The 23,870-nt window shown below is 40.1% G+C and overlaps 1 protein-coding gene across 7 annotated transcripts in view; it reads left to right on the forward strand.

The window, feature by feature from the left end:
- The window catches only part of MAGI2 (membrane associated guanylate kinase, WW and PDZ domain containing 2), a 979,417-nt gene that overhangs the window by 672,200 nt on the left and 283,347 nt on the right, over positions 1-23,870 (forward strand). For all 7 annotated transcript variants that reach the window (XM_040343459.1, XM_040343461.1, XM_040343462.1 and 4 more), the window contains one exon: positions 22,812-22,891. In XM_040343459.1, the coding sequence (XP_040199393.1) occupies positions 22,812-22,891 (80 nt within the window). The remainder of the gene's footprint in view (positions 1-22,811; positions 22,892-23,870) is intronic.

The raw sequence follows: 23,870 nt of genomic DNA on the forward strand, positions 1-23,870 counted from the left end.
ATAGGCCATAGTTTGATATGCTGATGAATTAAAAAGGAGATTAGGCAATAAGGCACCTATCTGTCTTTCTCCTATCCACTGTGACCCATCCCAATCGAGACACCTAACAAATCACTAAATACAGCTCAAAAAAATATATGTTTACTATTTTATATGCTAAAGGATTTATAATATTGTAGTAGTTGTGCTTGAGTTTTGTCAAGGCGAGTATCAGTGGGAAGCCCCTTTGCAAAGATTCTGTCATTTTTCCCAGTGTCTCTTTATTTTGGAGCTATACGTGTTACCTATCCAACTGATTGGGCAAAGCAATAGTACCTTTTTAATCAGTTCATCCTAGTGCTTCTACAATTTAGTCCCCTCTACGGCGCCTGCACAGTCAGCTCTATACGGCAGGCGCAGGCGCCGTATAGCGCTGTATAGAGCCGACTACCACTAATTTATGTAAGAATCTGCCCAAAAGTGCAAAAAACAAAACAAAAAAAAAACATGAAAATAAAAATAATAAAAAAGGGGGAAAGAAAAAAAAGTAAGGAACAACATATAAAGAAAAGGAAAGAAAGTGCTTCTACAATTAATTCTTTCGTTTCTTGTGTCAGCTGACTGTCTTCATACTTCTCAATGGGCATGGAATCAGCATTGTCACCTAGGAAATGGGAGTCCAAGCAGGAGAAAGAACCATGACTTTGCTGACAAGCAGATATGTTTGTATACTCAGATTGGCTGTCCAAAATTGTATTTCTTTAGCATATAAAGCAGTAAACATAAATGCATTGTACCTACCGTATGTTTTTTAACAGGTAGAGTAACCCCCAGATACTAACCTTTTCATACTATTACAACCTATAGTTTTACCCTGCTAATCAGAAAAGGTGGATACCCTGCGCTGCCTATAGTAAGTGAAAAGAAGCTGCTGACACGGCTTGTTTGAAAAGAAGCAAAAATGTAGAAAAATATATAAATGTGTAGCGCTTAAAATGACTATCAATGATGAAAATCTAAAATTGTGAAAGTATACAACACATACTAATTAGAAATATTCATTAATAACATATAAGACCCACTTTGCAAGGAACAAATGTCGTGCCGCTAGGCACGTGAAAAACGTGAACTGTAGCGTCTTATGGGCTGATACCAAAACACAAAGTGGTATAATCAATGGAAAAAAAAATTGCATGTGTCAAGTCAATCAAGTGAATCTGTGAATGGATGAGAAAGGTGACTTCTCCAATGTGTGATAATCCCACCACCAGTAGTAATGCAGGCTTACCAGAGCGCGTTGACTTGCGATGACATATGCCACCGCAGGTCAAAGAAGGCTTGTATGACTGATGTCATAAAATGATCCAAGGCAGAGTGGTACAACGACCAATCATCAGATCTTCTATGGGATAGGTGGATAGAAGGAGACTCTGCTATTCTGAAAATAGGATTCCAAGGCTTGTTTCCTCCCAAAGTATCAATAATATATGTAGATAGGGGAGAAAAGTGGCCACATAGTGTAATCCCGTTTTATAAATAAAAAAGTATTTATTTTGCAGCTGTCAAACTTACATTTGGCTGAAGGTAAAAGCACTTTGTATACAAAGATGGGGCGGGAGTGGAGTCCTCCCGACGCGTTTCGTGGTCATAGCACTTCATCTGGAGATCAGTAAAGCAGTGCACAGCATAATGATGATGCACTGCTCTAGGTTAACTAAGGACCTTCTTCAGACTTGAGAATTAAAGCGTAACTTCACTTTCGTTGAGAGAAAACATTCCCCTCTGGGTGATCTATGTACATTGCAAGGAATCTTTGTTGCAGACTCCTACCTTTTGTTATTCTGAAGTAATCCATGTGTGTTTGTCTGTGCCTCTGTAATAAGTGGTTCTAATTGGGGTGGTTTCATAATTAACTGTCAGGTGTGGCATCTGCAGGGCACTAATGAGGAAACCTACTGGGCCTGCATCCCTTTAGATGGGCTTTTATAGAACGTACCTCTGCAAAAACACAATTTTTGTTGCCTGATCTGATCTGATTTGTATCTTAGGCAGACAAGCAGGAAATTGTGTGTCTGGGGAGTGGTCAGTACACATTCTGAGTATAGAGCAACTCCAGGTAGCCATATTTCAATGCATTCTCAGAAAATTACAGTGGCTGCAGATTGAAATGTGATTTTAATAACATTCAATTACAATATATTCAATTTTAATATATATTTGATATTGCAATTATATGTGCTATATTATTTATTTGTTCTTATTTGCTATTTTTTTCCCTACGAACGTGGAGTTACCCTTTAATAAAAACGCATATGGTGCTGGAGATACAGAACACTTGTATTTGGATAACAGTGGTACAGTGGTGATAACAATATTTATTGATTGATTTTCCACAATTTTGGAATACACAAAACAGCCAAAGCTTTACAGTCTCCAAATACTAATTTTGTATGTCACACAGGGGTTGATTTACTAAAACTGGAGTGCAAAATCTGGTTCAGCTGTGCATGGTAGCCAATCAGCTTCAAGCTTGTTCAATTAAGCTTTGACAAAAAAAACAGATTTTGCACTCTCCAGTTTTAGTAAATCAACCCCACAGTCAAGACTTCTCTTTTTAGTTACAGAAGTTTAATCCTCTCACACTACATTCTATCAAAAAAATTCCAGTTGACAAAGAAAACGACCAAGGCCATTAATCATTATCATCTTCATCACAAACTGAGCAACACTGTCGCACTACCTTAAAATGTTGGAAAAGCACTGGCTAGGCAGTATTGCAATAGACTGGTTTGAAAGAATAGTCATTTGTGAAATGTCAAGTGACAAGTGACCCACCCAAAGCATCACAAAAATGGAATTCAGGATAGAAAAATAAAGATTCTACAACACGTTAAGCACTATGTAGCACTGTAACAGCATCTATTGACAGTGTATTTTAAGGTCCTAATGCACAAAACCTATAACTGACCACAGGAATTTTGCTCATAAGTGTGTCACTTGTCACCTCAGAGGTACTTACAGAACCACCAGTTGACAAATGAATTGACCCACCTATTGAATTACATTATTTCACGAGTAATGTAACAACCTAAATAGAATGCTATTACATATTACCATAACAATAATTTCCCTTGGTAATCTGTAGTATTAGATGCCAAACTTAGCTTTAGGATTACCACACATTCTTTGAAAGGACCTTGTTAGTTTGCTACAAAATCCTGCTGAAAGTTAACTGCAGTAGAGCTCTTACACTCATCTCTCTGGTGGCACCGCTCCTGATTAACTTCATTGGATAAGATGTATTGATCAGAGCTTGAACCCTTTGAAATCAGCCCGCACACCAAGCTCACATGCATGTCACTAAGAAGTGTTGTGGGCCTCCTAGACGGAAATGAGTGAATAATCCCAAGTGCTGGATGTTAAGCACCAGAGGGTGTAGGTGTATTGTAGTTGTTTTTATACATTTTTTTTTACCATGAGCCTTTGCCTCCCTTCTTCCTTGCCATATTCTGCACAGAGGTTATGTGACAGTAGAGTAGTGGATATCTATCCTCTAGGGTGTACCTTACTTGGCTGGAACTGTATATTTACCACTACTTTAATTAACCAAGCACTTTCCTGACTTGTTCATTCCCCGACTTAGTTGGGGTAGGCGGTAAACTTTGGTGGAGGTGGGTCAACCACAGCTTTTGACCATTTACTTCTGGGAAACCACCTTCTGACCTTTGACCTCTGGGGGAGGTCCCTATTCCAATTCCTAAGTCCTAGCCTTATTCTTCAAGGGGAAACCCTAACTCTAACCATAACACCCTAACCCAACGAGCTGCCATATGTGTGTCACAGGAAAAAAGTGAGCTCCCACTTCACTAGGCATGAATGGGGCCTGAAAGTGAAAATGATTTGTTTACACAAGAACAACGAGGCTCAATTCACATCTGTGTGTTTCCAAATGCACAGTAAACCACACATTGGATCCTCATTGCTCTTGTGTAAACACACCAATTTCACACATTTTTTGGCACGCATATTCTTAGTCCCCAAGTGCATGACTTTACATTTATCAACATTAAACCTGCCACATAGTCGCCCAATTAGACATAGCTTTGTAAATTGGAGACATCTTGTAATTACGTTATTCCACTGCATAGCTTGGTGTCATCTGCAAAGACAGAAATGTTACTTTTAATCCCAGACCCAATATTCTTTATAAAGATATTACAAAGTAAGGGTCCCAGCACTGAACCTTGGGGTACACTACTGATAACCTTAGACCATTCAGAGTAAGAATCATTACCGCTACTCTAGTCATTATCAATATGTACTTTGCAGACTTTGCACTTTGGGGATATGATTAGTTACAGTTTATTACTAGAACACTTCATATAGGATTTGGGTCAATTATGTTTATGAATTGCTTTGTGTATTTTGATTTACTTATTTATTTATTGGTGTTTATTTTTTAATGTAATAATTTTTTATTTGCTTGGTCTATAATTTTAAATATATTGGCAATGATAATGATTGATAGTCTACATTTAAAGAATCCTTCAATGGTATATTTACATGGTATGCAGCTTTATAACAGTAGATGCATGTATATACAAGTTTTGAAATTTGCTTCATAAGATGATGTTTTTATCTGTACTGTCTCCTCTGGAGCTGAAAGTTGGTAGTCAGGCCTCATTCCTCTGCTGACTGTGTGGGTGACTTGTTGAGCTTTATTTAAGACAGTGGTTCCATATTTTGTAGACTGACAGGTGTGTCCTTAAAATATATTCATTTTGCACTTCATCAAAGATGCAAAGTAGTTTTGATACTGATGATACTGATGCTCTTTCTTTGTGTTTGTTTATTTTTTGTTATAGAGTAGACCCTCTGATGTCAGCATTGCTTTGTGGATTAACTAAAAGTTAAAAGCTTATTTTAATGTAGAACCGCAATGTTTTAATATGATCAGATGTCATTTTTTTATTTATTTAATGACATTTCTACATTAATTTATCAGCATATTCAGGGGAAATAACTACAAAGAAGGCATTTATAAAGGCAGTGAAGTTATCATAGAACAACTGTATGTGCTTTGGAACATCGAGTATAGGAACTGCAAGACTGAAAATCGTATCATGTAATGGCATTAGCAACTCTACTTTTGAGGGGAAAAAAACAATCCCCTCTAGGTGATCAATACATATTGCAATTTGTTTTATAAACTTTGAGTTCTAACTGTTTTTAAGAAAAAGTTGTATAATCAATTTAATCAGTTGATGCACGTGCAGTGTTATATTGAGGAAAATTGCAGTGTCTGCATCCCTGTAGAAGTAATTAGCCCCTAGGGAGTAGCTCACCAAAATATAATTGCTATTTCCTATAACTTTACGTGTATCTTAGTGCAGACTTCTGGGAAAGTTCTGTACATCAACTGCACACATACTGTAAGTCCTGCAGGTTGCCATATTGCATTGAATTAGAGTGGCTGCAGATTAAAAAGGAAAGGTACATTTATAAGCATTCAATTACAATATGGTTTGTATAAAATTGCAATATGGCTTGTATAGTAATTGTATGTGTTTATATATATATATATAGTCAGAGCCCTCCAACCGAGACAGACATGGAACCACATAAAGTCTGCAACAAAGATTTACAACATAAGACAGACCTGAGGTGTGCCCTGGTCAGCTGGTCGGTATGCCAAAAAAGGGGACATACCCAGAATAAGTAATGAATGATTGTAGAAGAGGAATGCGCAAGGAAGTGCACTGAAAAGGGGAATGGGTGAGAGGGTATACTGGCGTTCTTGCATATATATATATATTTTTTTGCTATATTTTTTGGCAACAAAGTGGATTTACCCTTTATGGAAGACATCTCTGGATTTCAAATCTGGTGATTTCAAGAACCGTTTTGTTGTGAACTCGATACAAGAAATGTCTTGATCCAAAAAAGTATGCAAGGTTGTCTAATTCATTGTTTAATACATCAGGATATGGACTGACACCATTTGTCTTAAAAAAAAAACTGCTAGGTAGGTTTTTGAAGAATACAGAGAGAACAGGGTGCACCTTGTGAATCAGGTTTTTTTTTTTTGTTGCAATTTTTTTTTCAAATGCATAAAGAATGGTAGTGTGACTTTTAAAAAGAAGACAAAAAGATGACATGTTAATTCATTCACCCATTTTAATTGTAGATCTTTTATATTCTGCAGGGTTGATTTACTAGGAAAATAGACTGTTCACTTTGCAAGGGAATTTTCCCCTGAGCTTAGTGCGTGACTTCCATCATCATGTAAAGCAATTTTTTTTCCTTGGGTGTCTTGCTGTTTTCTAAGTTGCAGAATTCACAAAAACGATTCAACTGTACCATTCTTTATTGCCTGTAGAATAATAATTGAAAAATCTGGTTAAAGTGTAGCCTGCATCCCCAATGTAGAGAGTCCCATTTTTAATGCTTAAGTGGAAAAGATGGCATAACCAGACCTGGACCTGGACATTTCCTTTTTGCTATGCAGCACTGGGGACTGTACTAAATGTGCTTTTTTTTTCAGTATTTGCAGTATTTTTTCCCTTTTTTTGACTTTTTAAGAACTAAATATAGTGTACTATAACTTTCTTTGTATGAGCATGTATATTTTCTTTTGAAAAATCTTGCGAACACTGTTAATGTATGTTAACAATGCATTGACACCCACAGCGGTTCGCAGAGGGCAGTGTGAACTGCCTGCAGAAGAGATGCGGGAACCGACACTGTAATCACGCTGGTTCCCGCATTGCACAAGTGTGAACCTAGGCCTAAAGTGGACCTTTGGCCCCACTTACCTGAAGGTGATATCTGCACATTTTAGATACTCACCCATCCAGTGGATCCATTGTTGTCCCGCTGAGATCCTCTCATGCCCAGTCACAGCTCTGTCCCCCACAGCCATGTCCTCTCTGACATCATCGAGAGGCCCACCAGCTCTTTTTGGGTTTAGTGGGTGGGCCTCTCGATGACACACAGATAGGCATGACCTCTCCTTGTTTACTTAAATAAATAGGCTATGCCTCCTGGCATATCCCAGGAGGCACAGCGAGCAGTGTGCATGTCACTCGCTTAAGGTGAATTATGTGCATGGGGAGGCAAGGCTATACATTTTATCTGAAAAAGGTAAAAAAATAAATAAACAGCACGATACCTCTGCAGGATAGGAGGACGGGTGGAATAGGAGGAACATGTGGAAGAGGATGAAGGTCCACTTTAAATTCTGCCACTGAGTCTGCCAGAGTAACACTTACATACTACCGCAATGCCAGCGTCACTGTATCTGACACATGGAGGCTGATTTACTAAAGGATTTGAGAATGTTTACACAATAGATTCAATCATCCAATCATTAGCAGATGAAATAAGTAAGCAGCTATTTTCTATTCACACAATTAAACATTCATGTGAACCTTCACACAGTTTTTTGTGTGTATTGTCAAATCCTTTAGTATGTGTGTAATAGTAACATTCACACAACTACAGTTCAGAACAGCTCCCACCATTCTTGACCCTCCTCTGCCTCTCTTCTTCTCCAGTCCATCCACATGCTATACTCCGCCAGCCACCAGGTCACATGTCCACCACTTTGTTATTGCACCTTCATTTTATTCAGATGCCATGTGTAGGCAGAGCTAAAAGTACCTGCATTGAGTACTCCTCCATGCTGCAGCGGCAATGGGCAGGAGCAATGGAGGAGTGGTACACCACTCCTTTACTGCTCCAAATATGCGGCTAGCAGAACTTTTTTTAGCATCCTGCTAGCGCACCGCTCTAGTAATGGCGGCGATCAGCAATTTTTATTGTGGCTGTGACATTATGGCGGGCACATCGGACACTTTTGACACCATTTTGGGACCATTGTCATTGATACAGCGATCAGTGCTATAAAAATGTTCTGATTACTGTAAAAATGACACTGCCAGTGAAAGGGTTAACCACTAGGGAATGCTTTTAACTGTAGGGGGGATGGGCTGTGTCTGACACAACACTGATCACTGCTCCCGATTACAGGGAGCTGCGATCAGTGTCCTGTCACTAGGAAGAATGGGGAAATGCTTGTTTACATCATCATTTCCCCGTTCTTCCTCACAGTGAGACGATCGCGGGTATCCTCGCGGACATCGAGTCTGTGGCACCCGCGGTCGGACTCATGGAGCTCATGGCACATGCGCGCCCACACTGCTGTTCTTAAAAGGGCAATGTATATATACGTTGATCTGCCCATCCGTGCCATTATGCCAACGTATATCGGCGTGACGTGGTCCTTAAGCGGTGAATCATAGTGAACTGCCGATTAATAATGGCTACCTTTGATTTTCAGTATACCTGCAACTGACCTGGATCCTGATTTTGTGTTATTAGCCTAGCTGGTTTATAACCTCTATTCAGCTCACAGTCTTTTCTATTTTCTGCCAGACAAACACTTATGGCAACCACAACCAACCACTTAGGAAAATGAATGTGTTTTGGAAATGTATTCTTTCCTGGCACTTTCTGTATTTTTGGAGATGGACTCATCCATAAGGGCCAATTTAATGTTTAGATTAAACCAACTGCGTATTGTCTGTAGAAAACGTTAACTAAAAATTAGATGACATTTTGGTGAGCTTTTATTCTCTGACAGATATATATCGCTAAAAACACAACCTCTCTTGGAATACCTATTTTAACAAGAAAAGACTTGTGTGGTATCAGTATGATCAAGCACTAAATATGGAATTGTCAGTAAAATGCTTGAAACCTATGGGGCATTTTTTTCTTAAAGAAGAGCGCCAGGATGGTGATAACATCTGTACAATAGCCCTGTGTATTTTGTTATGCAAAATCCCTGATTTTGATTAAAATTGCACACTATGTAAAAAAATCATGGCTTTACCAATATGTGACATCATCTCTTTACACATAAACTTTCTCTATCCCTGAGCTCGTGGAGGTGGTATCTCTGAAACAGTGACCTCACTTCCTGTTAGTGTTTGTCACCATTTAGTAAGACTGCAAAGTCAGAATGGGCTGCGGTGTGTGTGGGACTGCAGGTGTATTTGGGATAAATCTTTACCTGTCCATCTAACTGTGCTGTACTGTGGGTGGATCAGACTGATAGCCTGAGATTCTTGGGTCCACCCACTGCAGCGAGCTGTGATGTAATCACACTACTGCACACTCAGTAAGAGAACTACAGTGAGGAATGTAGAAGACTGGTAGCTAGGGTGATAGAAGATTGTCAGAACCCAGGTGTGAATCTGTGACCGCTGCTGTGTCTGGCAATATCTCTTCTTGCTGAGCCATCTGAAATGCTGGACAGCACCCTGCCTGATTCCTTAGAGAATCTTAGTGTGTAGCCATGTACACGCAGCCCAGAATCTCGTCAGGAAAAGACGTAATTTTTCCTGACGATATTCTTGGCAAGAATCTCTTCCCGGCCGAGTGTACACACACTCGATTCAAAAGAACCGCCGTTCTTTTCAATGGCACGAATGCTGTGACGTCATTGACTATGATGAGCATGCACTCGTCACATTCAATGCCGTCGCTGCCATCTTGCTACAATCTACCTATGCCTTGAAAGCTACCGCGCATATGTCAAAGTCATTTCGAGCATGCGATGAGAATCATGCCGAGAATCACGACGAGAAAATAGAGAGCAGGTTCTCTATTTTTCTAGTCTAGATTCTGTGCAGTTTTCTTGATGAGAAACCTCAAAGCCTCGTACACACGCACGGTTTATTCGGCAAGAAAGCTCTGCCAGCAGCTTCTTTGCCAAGAAAACCGTGCGTGTGTATGAGGCTTGTGTCTTGTTTCTCTTGAACCTTGAACCCTTTGCTTCCCACGTGAAAATCCTATTTATGCAATGCTTTTGCATTTCCTGTTTGCCAGATTATTATGCTCTCTCCAGCCAATATCTCGATCTTGTCATACCTGCATTCAACCATATCTCTGCTACCACTCATTATCGACCTTTGACTTGTTTCTCAACTACACTTCTGTTTGATACCAAACTGTAACCGCTTGTTATCAACTTATGACTTGTTTACTGGCTATACTTCTGCTTGATCCCTACCTGCTATATCTGCTACTGCACCCTGGCCTGCTCACCTCCTGGTGGGGCGATCCTGAGGACCATGACCTGGTACTAATATGCAGCAAAACCCATCCCTGCTATCAGGAGCTCTGGTTAGTGCTTAGCTTCCGCACCTCAGTTGAGCCTGTGTCATCCGCCAGAGTGAGTTGGTAGGAGCCTCTCTACTGCTATAACTACTGGTCTCTGAGTCTGACCAATGACAAAGGCACATCAGCCACTGGTCTAATGAACAGGATGTAAGAGAAACAGAGAGCTTTTTATAGAGCAAAGAAGGCTGGGTTTCTGACTCCCAAGGGGACTGTGCTCTGTAAAACCAAAACATATTTAAAGGTATGGAAGCACCTGTAGATATAGCATAACATTTCTGCCTGGAGTTCAGCTTTACCCAAGCCTTTTAACAGCTATCTCAGAATGACAGGTGTCCAGTTAAACAGGAAGGAGGTGGTCAAAGTAAACCCACTGAGTCTTGTGGAAATGTGGTGTATGGTGGAGAACATCGTTTATATAAAGGCACACTGCTGCATAAATGTTCCCCTTATCTTGTTTTACTTTTATAATTTTGCTTACATTACATGCTGTCTCTTTGCTGAGGAATGTGCCATCTTCGGTTTTTCCCCTTTGGCTATATCACATTGTAAAATTCCACCCTTCGGTATCCTTGTCTGTAATCTTGTACATGAGCATTATGAATTTGGCCACGCCTCATTTCATTATCATTACTATGGGAACATAGCCATTCTTAGCAATGCCGTTGCTGGTGAGGGCTAATGTTTACACCCCCTGTGACGTATCAAGTCACATGGGGTGTTTCAGGAGCTCAATAATGGATCAGCAATCTTGCGATATTGCAAAGCAGTGCTGTAAGTGCTAATGACGAGGGACGGCAAAAGGATGTGTGGATGGCATATTGAGTGCTCTGTGTAATGGAGGACAAAATGCACATGCGCTGATGACGTCACTGCAGTACAGATTAGGTTGTTACTCAAGAAGGGCGCATTTCTGGAGGTAATGAAATATAGTGACATGTAAGGAACACTGCTTTGCATTGGAAAACTTTAAAATTACAGTTTACTCCGACTTCAAAGTTTATAAAACATCCATACTTTTTGGATGTTGTAGGAGAGGGGTTAAAATGTTAATGTTATTTTATGTAATCTGTAAGCCATTGGGAAGATTTATTTTCACTTCCTGTCCCATAGATACAACAGGATTTTTGTCACAGGCCCGCAAGATCACCATAATATTTTTTATTTTACACTTGACAATATGTAGTGCAGGACTAGGTGAGAGTACATGGAATATGCTGTTTTTTTATTGCACTTGTTACATGTGATTTTCTTTATATGCATACACTGCGGAATTCTGCAATGTTTTATGTGAATGTGATATCTGTTGTGGGTTGTGGGGTGTGTGTGTGTTTTGATATGGCAATCACGGCTCTTAAGTTGCATGACCTTTTCTCGCTGTCTTAAAAAAAAAATTCTGAGAGAATCCCAAGTATTGAGATTTTTTGGCTTCGAGCACAGGCTGTTCCTCTCTCACACATCAATGAACTGAGATGGAAGGAACTATCTACCTCAGTTCTGCATTACTTTCAGCTTATTTTACAAATATAGAAGTGGTGTATGCTTGTTCATTATTGAAAAGAAAATCAGACACATTAGGGTACATTTGAGCCCTGAACGAACTTTTGTAACTGTTCAAAAAAGAAAACCTTGACATTTTTATGATGCATTGACTACGACATTCTATAACCCGGTAGACTGCCAGGTGTAAAGGTGTAAAAGATTTATTTTTGTCCTACTGCAGAGCATCCAAGGTTTTCTAGAAGTATTCTGTATTTAAACAAATGCACAGATGTAACGTGTTATTTCATTTTTATTAACATTCTGTGCTACTGCACAGTGAGTAAAAACTCTGGCAGAAAATAACACTGATTATCGCCTGTGAAAGCTCTGTGATTTATGAGCAAAGAAAAAATAGCTTTGGCTTATGCAGGAAAAAGTGTAAATCGGATGCCGACTGAGGTTATCTTGTACCCTTCAAAAATCTCTGATTTCCTTAGTACTTTTTTTCATGCAAACCTGGTTGTTTTATTAAAGGTACATATCCATTTTTCTCAGCTCCATAATATTATAATGTTTTAAAATACCTATTTGTTGTGGCTATTATTTCTAGGAAAAGGCACTCTATTTTGTGTGTACACCTTACTGTTATCAGCCATATTTATATCTAGGTAGACAGATTATATACCAACCTCTTTGTTCAGCATGAATTGTAAGCATACTAACAATCAAGTTCAATAAACATTTCAAACCAGAGATAAAATACTCTAGTTTGGTATTCCAATATTCACAAAAGACTTGGTTTGGCTTAGTGACTATTTGTCCCATGAAAAGATGTGTTTGCTAACTGATGGCTTAACCACTTCACCCCTTAGGACCATACAGTATGTCCTTAGTTTTGAAGTGGTTCTACTTGAATCATAGTTGCAGCTGCAGCCATGATCCTATCAAAATTTGTAGCCAGCGAAGGGCTTTCCTGTAGAAGTATTTTGCGCAGCTCTACAGTCACCTGATCACTTATACAGGGAGCAGAAGGGTGCCCCCCTCCTGCTGCTGCTTGCTGCCGTTCCTGGGCTCTCCGATGCAATTAGGAAAGGCAAAACCACTGATCCTTCTGTCCAGCTGCCCAAACGAGGAAAGGCAAGTACATCAGTACCTGCCCCTTCTCTGTGATGTCAGAAACCCAAGGCAACTAGGACTGTATCACTTCCTGTTTCAGTTTGACGTTTACAACCCATTACTCGATGGAAAAGCTTTTGAGCAAACCGATCCTGGATTGGTTAGATGCTTTTGAAGGTAGAAAAGAGTAAAGTAAAGAGAACCTAGTGCCCTTGTTATGACATGAGATGTTATGTTGTACAACAACCCTTGTGATAGCAATACAGTTGATACAAAAAAATAAACAGTGTAGAAAACAAATGTGATAAATAAATGATAAAATAACGTTTTAACTAAATTACTCAGCTTAGCATCATCTTTTATATTCTAGATTATTTTATATTTGTGATAAATGTCTGCGCAAATATTTTCTAGCAAACAATTCCCGGTTTTAACATGTATGTGAGAAATGTCAGAACTGCCCTAGTTTTTAGGTGGTTAAGCTAAAGAGGAGCAATTCTTAGCAAGAGTCAATATTGTATAAAGAGACTTGCTAGCCACAGCAGATAGCATGGGGGGAAGACCTGCTGTGCACCTGAATTTTGTCAGTTTACAAAGTATTAACAATCTGTTAGCACGTCTTTAACATTTTGTGATCCGTTAATTAATTGGGAAGCTAATGTCCAGTAAAAGCATCTCCTGGTGAGTAACAGCAAGTGGTGGCATTGTAAGGAGGCTTCAGCGAACATTTATTCAAACATTATAATATTGTACAAGAGAGTGCAATAATTCAGTTATGTTAGAAGAAGTTGAGAAGGGAGGGCAGGGTGCCTGTTATATTGATGGTTAAAGGATATATCTTTGTTGATTAGGATAGGTGATTTAAAGAACGAAATCATAATTTTTATAGCCCTCCTTGTTCTGTGCTAAGATGCAGATACATAATTATTTTTTATAGCAGAAGCTGGTATATGCACATTACTGCACAGCCCACTGGCTTCCAAGGGAATGTAAAGGTTGTCTGTCCCTGATAAGAATGTGGTGATGAAAAGCCGCAAAGGTCTCATCTGCAATTTGTGTTTGCATATAAAATTTTGATTAGGAGGTCAAGAAGGGTCTCAATGGATTATTTTTATAGAAAACGACAGCTCCCCCTTATTAAATGTTATGTCTTGTCCCCCATACTCTTGAAATTATAGCTTGTTGTAGCACTGACCTTCACTGGGTGTCCTGTTATTCTAATATGTTCTAAAAGGATCCATAGGAAACCCCTGGCCCAATACAAGACATGTGCCATTACAACTAGTTTTCTGAATGCCTAGAAATGCAAGGACAGTTAATCACAATTTACAGATAAACAGGCTTGGAAAATAAAGTACTCTTTTTTTTAATGTTGCAGCTAAGTATATACAGTATTTTCAACAGTGTTCTTATCATAAGCTAATCTGATGCAGGTTTGAACATCTAAAATTTAGCAGCCTCTCCCTGTTAGTATGTATGTTGGGAAACATTCTACAGTTTGCGTATATCTCAGCCCAAGAAAAAAATATTGCAGCTTACAAATCTTTAGAAGTATTGGCAGCTTTCGATTTCTTTTTTCAGATTAAGTGCATTTTTTGAAGTTTAGGTAAACCTGTCCCTGTAATTTTCCTGTTTACTAAACCGAACTAAGTCTCAAACAATGGTATTAGGATGGGGAAGAAATTTGTAGACCACATAGGAAAAGCAGCCCAGAGTGACAGTACTGCTTCTAAGCACTGTTAAGTTTATTTATATATATATATATATATATATATATATATATATATATATATATATATATATACACACACAGTACAAAAGTTTTGACACACCTTCTCATTCAAAGAGTTTTCTTTATTTTCCTGACTATGAAAATTGTAGATTCACACTGAAGGCATCAAAACTATGAATTAACACATGTGGAATTATACACAACAAAAAAGTGTGAAACAACTGAAAATATATTTCATATTCTAGGTTCTTCAAAGTAGCCACCTTTTGCTTTGATTACTGCTTTGCACACTCTTTGCATTCTCTTGATGAGCTTCAAGAGGTAGTCACCTGGCGCAGCACCCCATCACTCTCCTTCTTAGTCAAATAGCCCTTACACAGCCTGGAGGTGTGTTTGGGGTCAATGTCCTGTCTAAAAATAAATGATGTTTTAACTAAACGCAAACCGGATGGAATAGCATGCCACTGCAAGATGCTGTGGTAGCCATGCTGGTTCAAAATGCCTTAAATTTTGAATAAATCCCCAACAGTGTCACCAGCAAAGCACCCCCACACCATCACACCTCCTCCTCCTCCATGCTTCACGGTGGGAACCAGGCATGTAGAGTCCATCCGTTCACCTTTTCTGCGTCGCACAAAGACACGGGGTTGGATTGGAGCCAAAGATCTCAAGTTTGGACTCATCAGACCAAAGCACAGATTTACACTGGTCTAATGTCCATTCCTTGTGTTCTTTAGCCCAAACAAGTCTCTTCTGCTTGTTGCCTTTCTTTAGCAGTGGTTTCCTAGCAGATATTCTACCATGAAGGCCTGATTCACACAGTCTCCTCTTAACAGTTCTAGAGATGTGTCTGCTGCAAAAGGTGGCTACTTTGAAGAACCTAGAATATGAAATATATTTTCAGTTTTTCACACTTTTTTGTTATGTATAATTCCACATGTGTTAATTCATAGTTTTGATGCCTTCAGTGTAAATCTACAATTTTCATAGTCATGAAAATAAAGAAAACTCTTTGAATGAGAAGGTGTGTCCAAACTTTTGGTCTGTACTGTGTGTGTATATATATATATATATATATATATATATATATATATATATATATATATATATATACACAGTATCTCACAAAAGTGAGTACACGCCCTCAATTTTTTTTCAATATTTTATTATATCGTTTCATGTGACAACACTGAAGAAGTGACACTTTGCTACAATGTAAAGTAGTGAGTGTACAGCTTGTATAACAGTGCAAATTTGTTTCCCCCTCAAAATAACTGAACACACAACCATTAATGTCTAAACCGCTGGCAACAAAAGTGAGTACACCCCTAAGTGAAAATGTCCAAATAGGGCCCAATTAGTAATATTCCGTGCCAGGTATCATGTGACTTGTTAGTGTTACAAGGTCTCAAGTGTGAATGGGGAGCAGGTGTGTTAAATTTGGTGTTATTGCTCTCACTCTCTCATATTCTCTCCACAGAAACTGCTCTTATAAAACTCACAAATTACTTTTTAACTAACAAAAACCAATGGACACTATTCTGTACTCCTACTTCTGGACCTTTTGGCTGTCTTTGATACAGTTGACCACCCCCTCCTCCTCAAAAAACGTTACTCCCTCAATCTCAATGAATCTTTGGTGTCTCTCATCCTACCTATCCCAGCACACCTTCAGTGTCACTTACATTTATTCTTCCTCCTCTCCTCTTTCCTTCTCTGTCAGGGCCCCTCAAAGTTCCGTTCTTGGACCTCTCTTTTTCTTCAATCTACATCTCTTTCTTGGGTCAGCTGATTGCCTCGCATGGCTTTCAATATCATTTCTACACTAACGACACCCAAATCTATCTCTCAACCCCTCAACGCACTCCATCAGTCTCCTCACGTGTTACTAACTTACTAACAGACGTATATGTTTGGATGTTACACCACTTCCTCAAACTCAAGTTGTCCAAAACCAAGCTCATAATATTTGCTCCCCCACGTGCCTCTTCCCCTGACTTCTCTGTCAAGAGCAATGGCACAACCATCCACCCATCCCCACATGCCAGGATGCTAGGTGTTATCCTGGACTCTGAACTCTCCTTTCTTCCCCACGTCCAATCCCTTTCCAAAGCTTGCTGTCTCAACCTCTGCAACATCTCCAAACTACGTCCCTTCCTAACCAATGAAACCACAAAGCTCCTGATTTACTCCCTGGTTTTCTCTAGCCTCGACTACTGCAACTCCCTCTTCATTGGCTTACCTTTGAATAGACCACCCCCCCTTCAGTCCATCATGAATACTGCTGCCACACTCATCCACCTTACAAACCGCTCAGCCTCTGCTACCCCTATCTGCCAATACCTCCATTGGCTGCCACTCAACCAACAAATTAAATTCAAAATACTAACAATAAGTTACAAAGCCATCCACAACTCTGCCCCAGCTATATCACTAGATTACCGTAGTCTCAAAATACCAACCTAATCATCCTCCTTGTTCCTCTCAAGACCTCCTGCTCTCTAGCTCCCCTCCCTCATCCCCTCCTTCCATATTCGCCTCCAGGACTTCTCCCAAGCCTCTCTCATCCTCTGAAATACCCTAATCCAATCTGTCAGACTATCTCCAAATCTATGTACAAGGCGATCTCTAAAAACTTTTCTGCTCCAAGAAGCCTTCCCTGCCTCCACCTAGCAACTGTTCTTTTATTTTCTTCATCAGCTCATCCCCCAAAGTTATTACCCTTTCATATCACTTGACCCTCCCTCCTAGACTGTAAGCTCTAACAAGCAGGGCCCTCTGATTCTTCCTGTATTGAATTATATTGTAATTGTACCTTCTACCCTACTGTCGTAAAGCGCTGCACAAACTGTCAACACTATATAAATATCATGGCAAAGAACTCTCTGAGGATCTGAAAAAACAAAAATGTTGCTCTACATAAAGATGCTGCACAAAGATACTGCCAGATATGTGAATCTGGCCCTATATTAACTATTTACAGGGGCAATGCTAGGTGGCAAAAAGACCAGGGGCTTCAGCCCGAAATCCAAGGCCGGGAACCGGAGGGGGGGGAGTCGGTTTGTATGTGACGCTGTTTTTTTTTTGGCTAGCACGTGACACTGACTTACCTGACATACACTGACCTACATACACTGATCTACCTGCACTGATGGTAGTTACCTACATACACTGACCTACACTGACCTACTTACACTGACCTAGTTACCTACATACACTGACATACACTGACCTACTTACACTGACCTACCTGACATACACTGACCTACCTGCCATACACTGACCTACCAACACTGACCTACCTGCACTGACGGTAGTTACCTAAATACACTGACCTACCTACACTGACCTACTTGACATACACTGACCTACCTACACTGACCTAACTGACATACACTGACATTTATATACACATTATTACACTTTCTGACGGTTCTGACTTTCCTCAGCTCAGCGGGGTCACAGCAGCAGGCAGTCATTCCGTCAGAGAGCCGAGGAGCCTGGCTGGAGAGGAGGAGAGCCGAGGAGATTTGAGGAGAGCCGAGAAGAAGAGGAGAAGAGAGCCACCCGCGGCCTGCCCTAGCGCCGAACAGGGATGTGGCGCCGGCGCGGTGGCCTTATTGTAATTCCTGCCTTCTGGAGCCAATGCAACGTCTATGATGGACGTCACACGTCCCGCGGTCATGGCATTGACCCAGTGGGACGTCCATCATAAGGCGTTGCGCAGGCTTCAGAAGGTGGGACCTGATATGGGACTCAGCCACACTCGGCCGCACTCGGCCACACTTGGCTACATTCGGCGGCGCTCAGGATCAGATCGATCCCGGCGCTCGCCACTCGCTTGGCGGCACGGGGCTAATAATGCAGTCCTGCCACCATGAGACACTGGGCTTTACAGGGTCACATTCAGGGCTTCAGCCACCCCCTCTTGACGCCCCTGACTATTTACCTGTTAAAGCAAGTTGACTGTTTCCGTTTTTATCTGTAAAAAATGCATTATTTGTTCATTTTTAACAGATAAATTTGGCATTGCCCTGGGTGTTCTGACCTCACAAGATGTCCTAGCATTGTTGTTTCTTGTTGCTATCAAGTCATTCAAGTGAAATAATTTTTAGTTTAGTTTAGTTTGGAATTGCTTCTACCTATTCTTATTCTGTAACAGGATTAGCCGGTGTCTGGTAACCTTAAAGGCACTGTATACTTTCAAATGTTTGGGCTCACATGTTGATTTAGTGGTATGTATTTTCTTTTTGTTGCATCACAAATGTAAGAGTGCAAGAAATTTGACACACTGCATGGTGACCTCCATGTTAATTACTCTGCCTGTTTGTATCTATGTCACTACTGTTAAGCACTCACCTGCAGAGCACTAGAATGGAAAGGCCCATGGATTGTAAATCATGTAGTTTGTTCACAGTAAATATCAGTTCTCACACTACAGACAGAGGTCATGCATTAACCTGTGTGATGCCATGCCGCATGCCTTCTGTTTAAAACTTCTGAACCAAGAATGTGAAGGTTTACCCTAGTATAGGCTGTGTGCACAGGCCAATAAATGGCACCATGCAACTACATGATCAATTATTAGTGAAAAGCACAGGTCCAGGTTTATAATGCCTTTAAAGTGGTAGTAAACTCTACCAAAAAAATCTAATCAAATAAAATGGGCCCTCTGCAGGTTAATGTCATAGTGTCATAATGTCATGTATGTACCGCAGACTAGCACATTATGACAGGCTCACATTTTAAATTGAGCCATGCAGCACTGAGCTATCACTACTTCTAATGCTTCCATCTTTGCCTAATCTTTCCTCCATGTTCGCACTCTCCAGCCATTTGAATGACCAGGTCGCAATGATGCCACTCTCGTGCATGCACAAAGGAGTCACTGTCAGGGCATGGTGCTCTCTGTATTCAGCACTGCACATGTGCCAATGACATCATTGGCCGGAGCCAATGTACAGGCCCTTTTAACCCCTTCGCTAGCAGAGCCGTACTGCTGTCAGCCACCCAATTGCTTAAAAAAATGTGATACCAGAACCCCCTAAGCTTGCATTCCCTGTCATGTATTCCAGGCTCCACTTGCCAATCTGCAGGCCCGGGACCAATATGGCAGGTACTGGTGGGTGAGAGAAGGGAGAACACAGAACACACGTCCGCTCTCTTCTCCTTGTTGCTCTGACCCAGGAAGAGATGTGTAGTGCATCACTTCCAGGTCTCCTTTCACTTTCCCAGGCTAGCATAGCATTTATTGTGTTTGCAATACATTCAGTTGATTCCAGAAAAAACATGCAGGGTCTTTTAGACCCTGCAGGTCTCATTGAAGAGAACATGTCACCTAAAAATCATTGCATAGGGGACTGTTTGTCCCCTATGTGATAAAAAAAGTTAAGCAAAAAAATAAAGTTACACCTAACTAGATAAAATCCCCATCTCCAAAAAGGCCCCTCACCCCCACATTTAGGCACATGTGAATGTATGCGTCGCTGGTGCCTATGCGTGAAAACGTAGATTGGCATACATATATTTCATAATGCTGGAGTGAGAGCAATAATTCTAGCATAAGGCCTTCTCCGTAACACTAAACTGATGCCCTATAGTGGGCTTTTGAAGCATTGCCTATTTTACGGAAAATGTGGGTAGTTATTTGCTTTTATTGCCTTTCAGGTAACATTGTGTGAAATAAAAAAAAATGAATTACCACTATTTTATTCTCTAGGGTATCTGCTTTCAGAAAATATATAATGTTTGGGGGTTTTGTGCAATCTTTTTTAAACATGTGGGCAAAAAAAAAGCAAAAATGGCTCTGGCAGCGAAAAGGTTTAAGCCATCTACAGGTAAGGCTTTTTATAAGCTTACCTGCTGGACAAAGTTAAACGTTTGACTTCAATACCATTTTAAGCATTGCTGCGTCCATTTGCAGTGCTGCAACAATCATCTCATCCTTTGTATTCCATTATGTCTAAATAGCCAAACTGTTTTAGCATGCAGTTATGTAGGCAATTTGTTATGCTTTGTTTAAAAATATGATACATATTGGCAATTAGAGCAGTTCCTGCTTTCCCAGTTAAGTAATTTACAGTGCTGTTAGTTTATATAAATCATCTTTAAAAAAATTAGATATCATAATCATTACTTGACCTTTTGCAGCAGTCATTTGTCTCAGTTTCAAAGTCATGAAGCAAGAGGTAGAAGCTCTCTATGGAAATGAGAATGCAGTAGAGCATGTGGCCGGTGAAAGATCTTATAAAAGCTTTGTGTGTGTGTGTATGGTCAAGAAGGAAGATCTAAAATAATAGATAGGCATTTGATGATTGGTATTGTCTTTTTAAGTTATGTTATCCCAGTGGGGAATTCAGCTGACTATAGAGCTGGATAAACGCAGTATAACAACTGTAATAGATTCAAAACATAAGTAATTAGGCATACTTGTAGATTTGTATCTGTTACTTTTCATCTAATAATGCACTTATATGAAGTACAAATCTTTTACTTGCTGCAGTTGTTTGTGCCTCCTTCCCTCCTTTTCTGGCCTGCTGGGCTGCATGCCTGGATAAGTATCTGGTATGGAAAAATGTTCTTGTTTTTTCATGGAGTTCCCCCTGGGTCTTGTATGGAATCTGGAGAGAATCCCACTTCATTTTATTTTTTTGCTGACTTTTTTTCATGGGGTTCCCCTTGACATTCATACCAGGTCTTCATCAAGGATAAAGGTCTGGTATCCTTATGGGATACCCATGTACATTTTTTGGGGGGGTCCCCCATTAACATCTATACCAGATCCTCATCTTGTATAAGGGACTGGTATAGATTCTGGTAATCCCTGGCCATTTGTCCACAAACAGAACGAAGCTGTAATTTACCACAATTACCACATTTACAATTAAAAACATTTTTTTTTCTTTGTAAATGCCAGTTTGTCTTCAGTAGGTTCTATCAGGGCAGTCTTAATAGCTCCATGGGTCTCTGGGCAAAGTAATGCTCTGGGGCCCCTACAATGATGACAGTGCAGGTAAGCAGAGATAAAGTAGGTAGGAGGCAGACTGCCTCCCCTGTGCATCTATCACTCTCAGTGCCATCTTGGTGCCCCAAATTTCGGGGCAGCAAGGGCTCAAGGACAAGCTACTTTGGGGAAAGTGCAGAGGCCCCCCATGCAGCTGGGGCCCTTGGACAGTGCCCTGGTGTGCCCTCTCATTAAGACAGCCCTGGGTTCTATACATTGTTCAGATGCACCACTCCACAAACACGTTAAGGGCATCTTCCAGGCATGTTATTTAAAGGAAATTTTTGCATGTTTCACTTTAAGCATTATTAAAACGTCTGCTTTCTGCCGAATTTTTTATAACTTTTTTGTTTTGGTACATGTTCCCCAGGGCATTGCCCTGACCCCCGTCTCCTCTGATGGTATTTCCCAAGAAATCACAGTAAACAATCACACTCTTAAATAGGCAAGAAACTTAAAAAAAATGGGCAATTCCATAGTGTAGAATTGTATCTTTATTATAATAATAAAGGCAGGTTGATCATTGCAACTCACAGCTTGTAGTACTCACTGTCAAAGGTACTCCTCTAAACAGAATTTAAATAAAGAACTTTTTTGCTTTGATACATGTCCCCCAGGGGGATGTGAAATGTATTCTTCTCGCTGATCTGTGGTGCCATCCCTGCATGGTAGTGGAATTGTGTGCGCTCTGAATAAACATGCATGCTGAAAAGAGCATCCTTTCTTATGTTACGGCCTAACATAATGATCATGAATGGATCCGAAAATATAATCATGCAGTAACTACGTCTTTTAATACTGTCTGCCTTTTGTAAGCTAGGTCCAAGCATACTGATGTGTGTGGCAAAGCTATTGTTATCTGTCTAATCACAATTATATTGTACAGAATCAGTAACAAGTAAAGGCGTACATGGAATCTCTACCTAATTCCTCCCTGACCTGTGAGTGTGTGTGGAGGAGCTCATTGAGAACACTAGACGGAACTGAGACTGTGTACATCTAATAAATTCCTTTAGCTGATGATGAGCTCTGAATCTTCAATGAGGTTCTCTTGGCAGGCATGCTGGTTGATTTTAATAAAAATAGCCGCATTCAGCAGAGCAAGTTCAGGATGCCAAATTTACAGCTGCCTTGCACGATTACTCTTAAAACTCCTTCAGGGCTAATTAGAACCAGTGGGCAAAGTATATCGATTGCAAATCACTTGGGGAAAAAAAAAACCTTTGCTTCCCCTTTATTTTGTTTGTTTCTTAGAGAAATAAATGTAATTCTTTTCAATGTGCCCTTCTCAAAGTGGTGTCTTTTTCTTTTCAGCCACAACACAAAGACAACGTCATGGCTGGATCCTCGGCTAGCAAAGAAAGCAAAACCCCCAGAAGAGTGCAAGGAGAATGGTAAGTTGTCACGGTTCTTTTGGAAAGGGTCCTGTTAACCTCTTCTGTGCCTGGCTTGCACAACGTAAATGTTTAAACATGTTAATGAGCTGCACAAAAAGACATCATTTTGGATGAAGTCCATTTGTTGTATGGGGGAAGGCAGTCATATGCCCATTCTGGCATCCTGGCTTTTTCTTTCCCATGCGCCTCCCCCCTTGCTTGTATTCACAGTCAAGGTTTTACAACAAACATAGTTTAATGTTGTCTGGAGCATTAGTCTGTCAGCCTTCCCAGACCCACCTCTCCCCTGGATTTGTGTGTAACAGTAAGGGCTTGGTTTTCTCGAGGAAGATGCAATGCAAGGGGAAGTGTCAGGACCATTCCAAAGGATTATGATTATTATATCATGTAACCTTAAAGGTAAAGCTTTTTTTTTTCATGTACTTTTTTAAGCCTGCTACAACAAAGAATTGCCACTTTTAAAAAATAGTAGAACAAAAAAAGTGATAAAACTGCATTGAATTTTGTTGTTTGGTTGGAAATCGACTTAATCTATTTAGACTTCTAATGAGTAGAAATGTTTTATACAATCAATACACATGTTGTCAATATCAGCGTCCTGTGAATCTCTTAATTATTCCATGCACAATGCAGAGAAATACCCGTTTGCCTTGTAAAGGAATTTGTATAAACATGCAGTCCCTGTCTGCACACAACACCTGTGAGCTGTACACCTGTGTGCAATAATCTCAGGATTGCGACTATGGTAATAACACAGATTGCTTGTTTCCCAAGTTAAAAATGCCAACTTAGGAGCTATTTTCACAGTCGGTTACGGCTCAGCATACTCTGTTTAGGAATCATTACGCTCGTTACAGAGAGATACAGCAAAGCTTGCATGCAGAAAAGACCATCTGACATTCCCATTTATCAATTAACCTTCATATCTGCAGCACTAAGATCGACTTTGTCATGTTTAAACGACAGGGATGACTTG

This window comes from Rana temporaria, chromosome 3, assembly GCF_905171775.1.
Source record: "Rana temporaria chromosome 3, aRanTem1.1, whole genome shotgun sequence".
Taxonomy (NCBI): domain Eukaryota; kingdom Metazoa; phylum Chordata; class Amphibia; order Anura; family Ranidae; genus Rana; species Rana temporaria.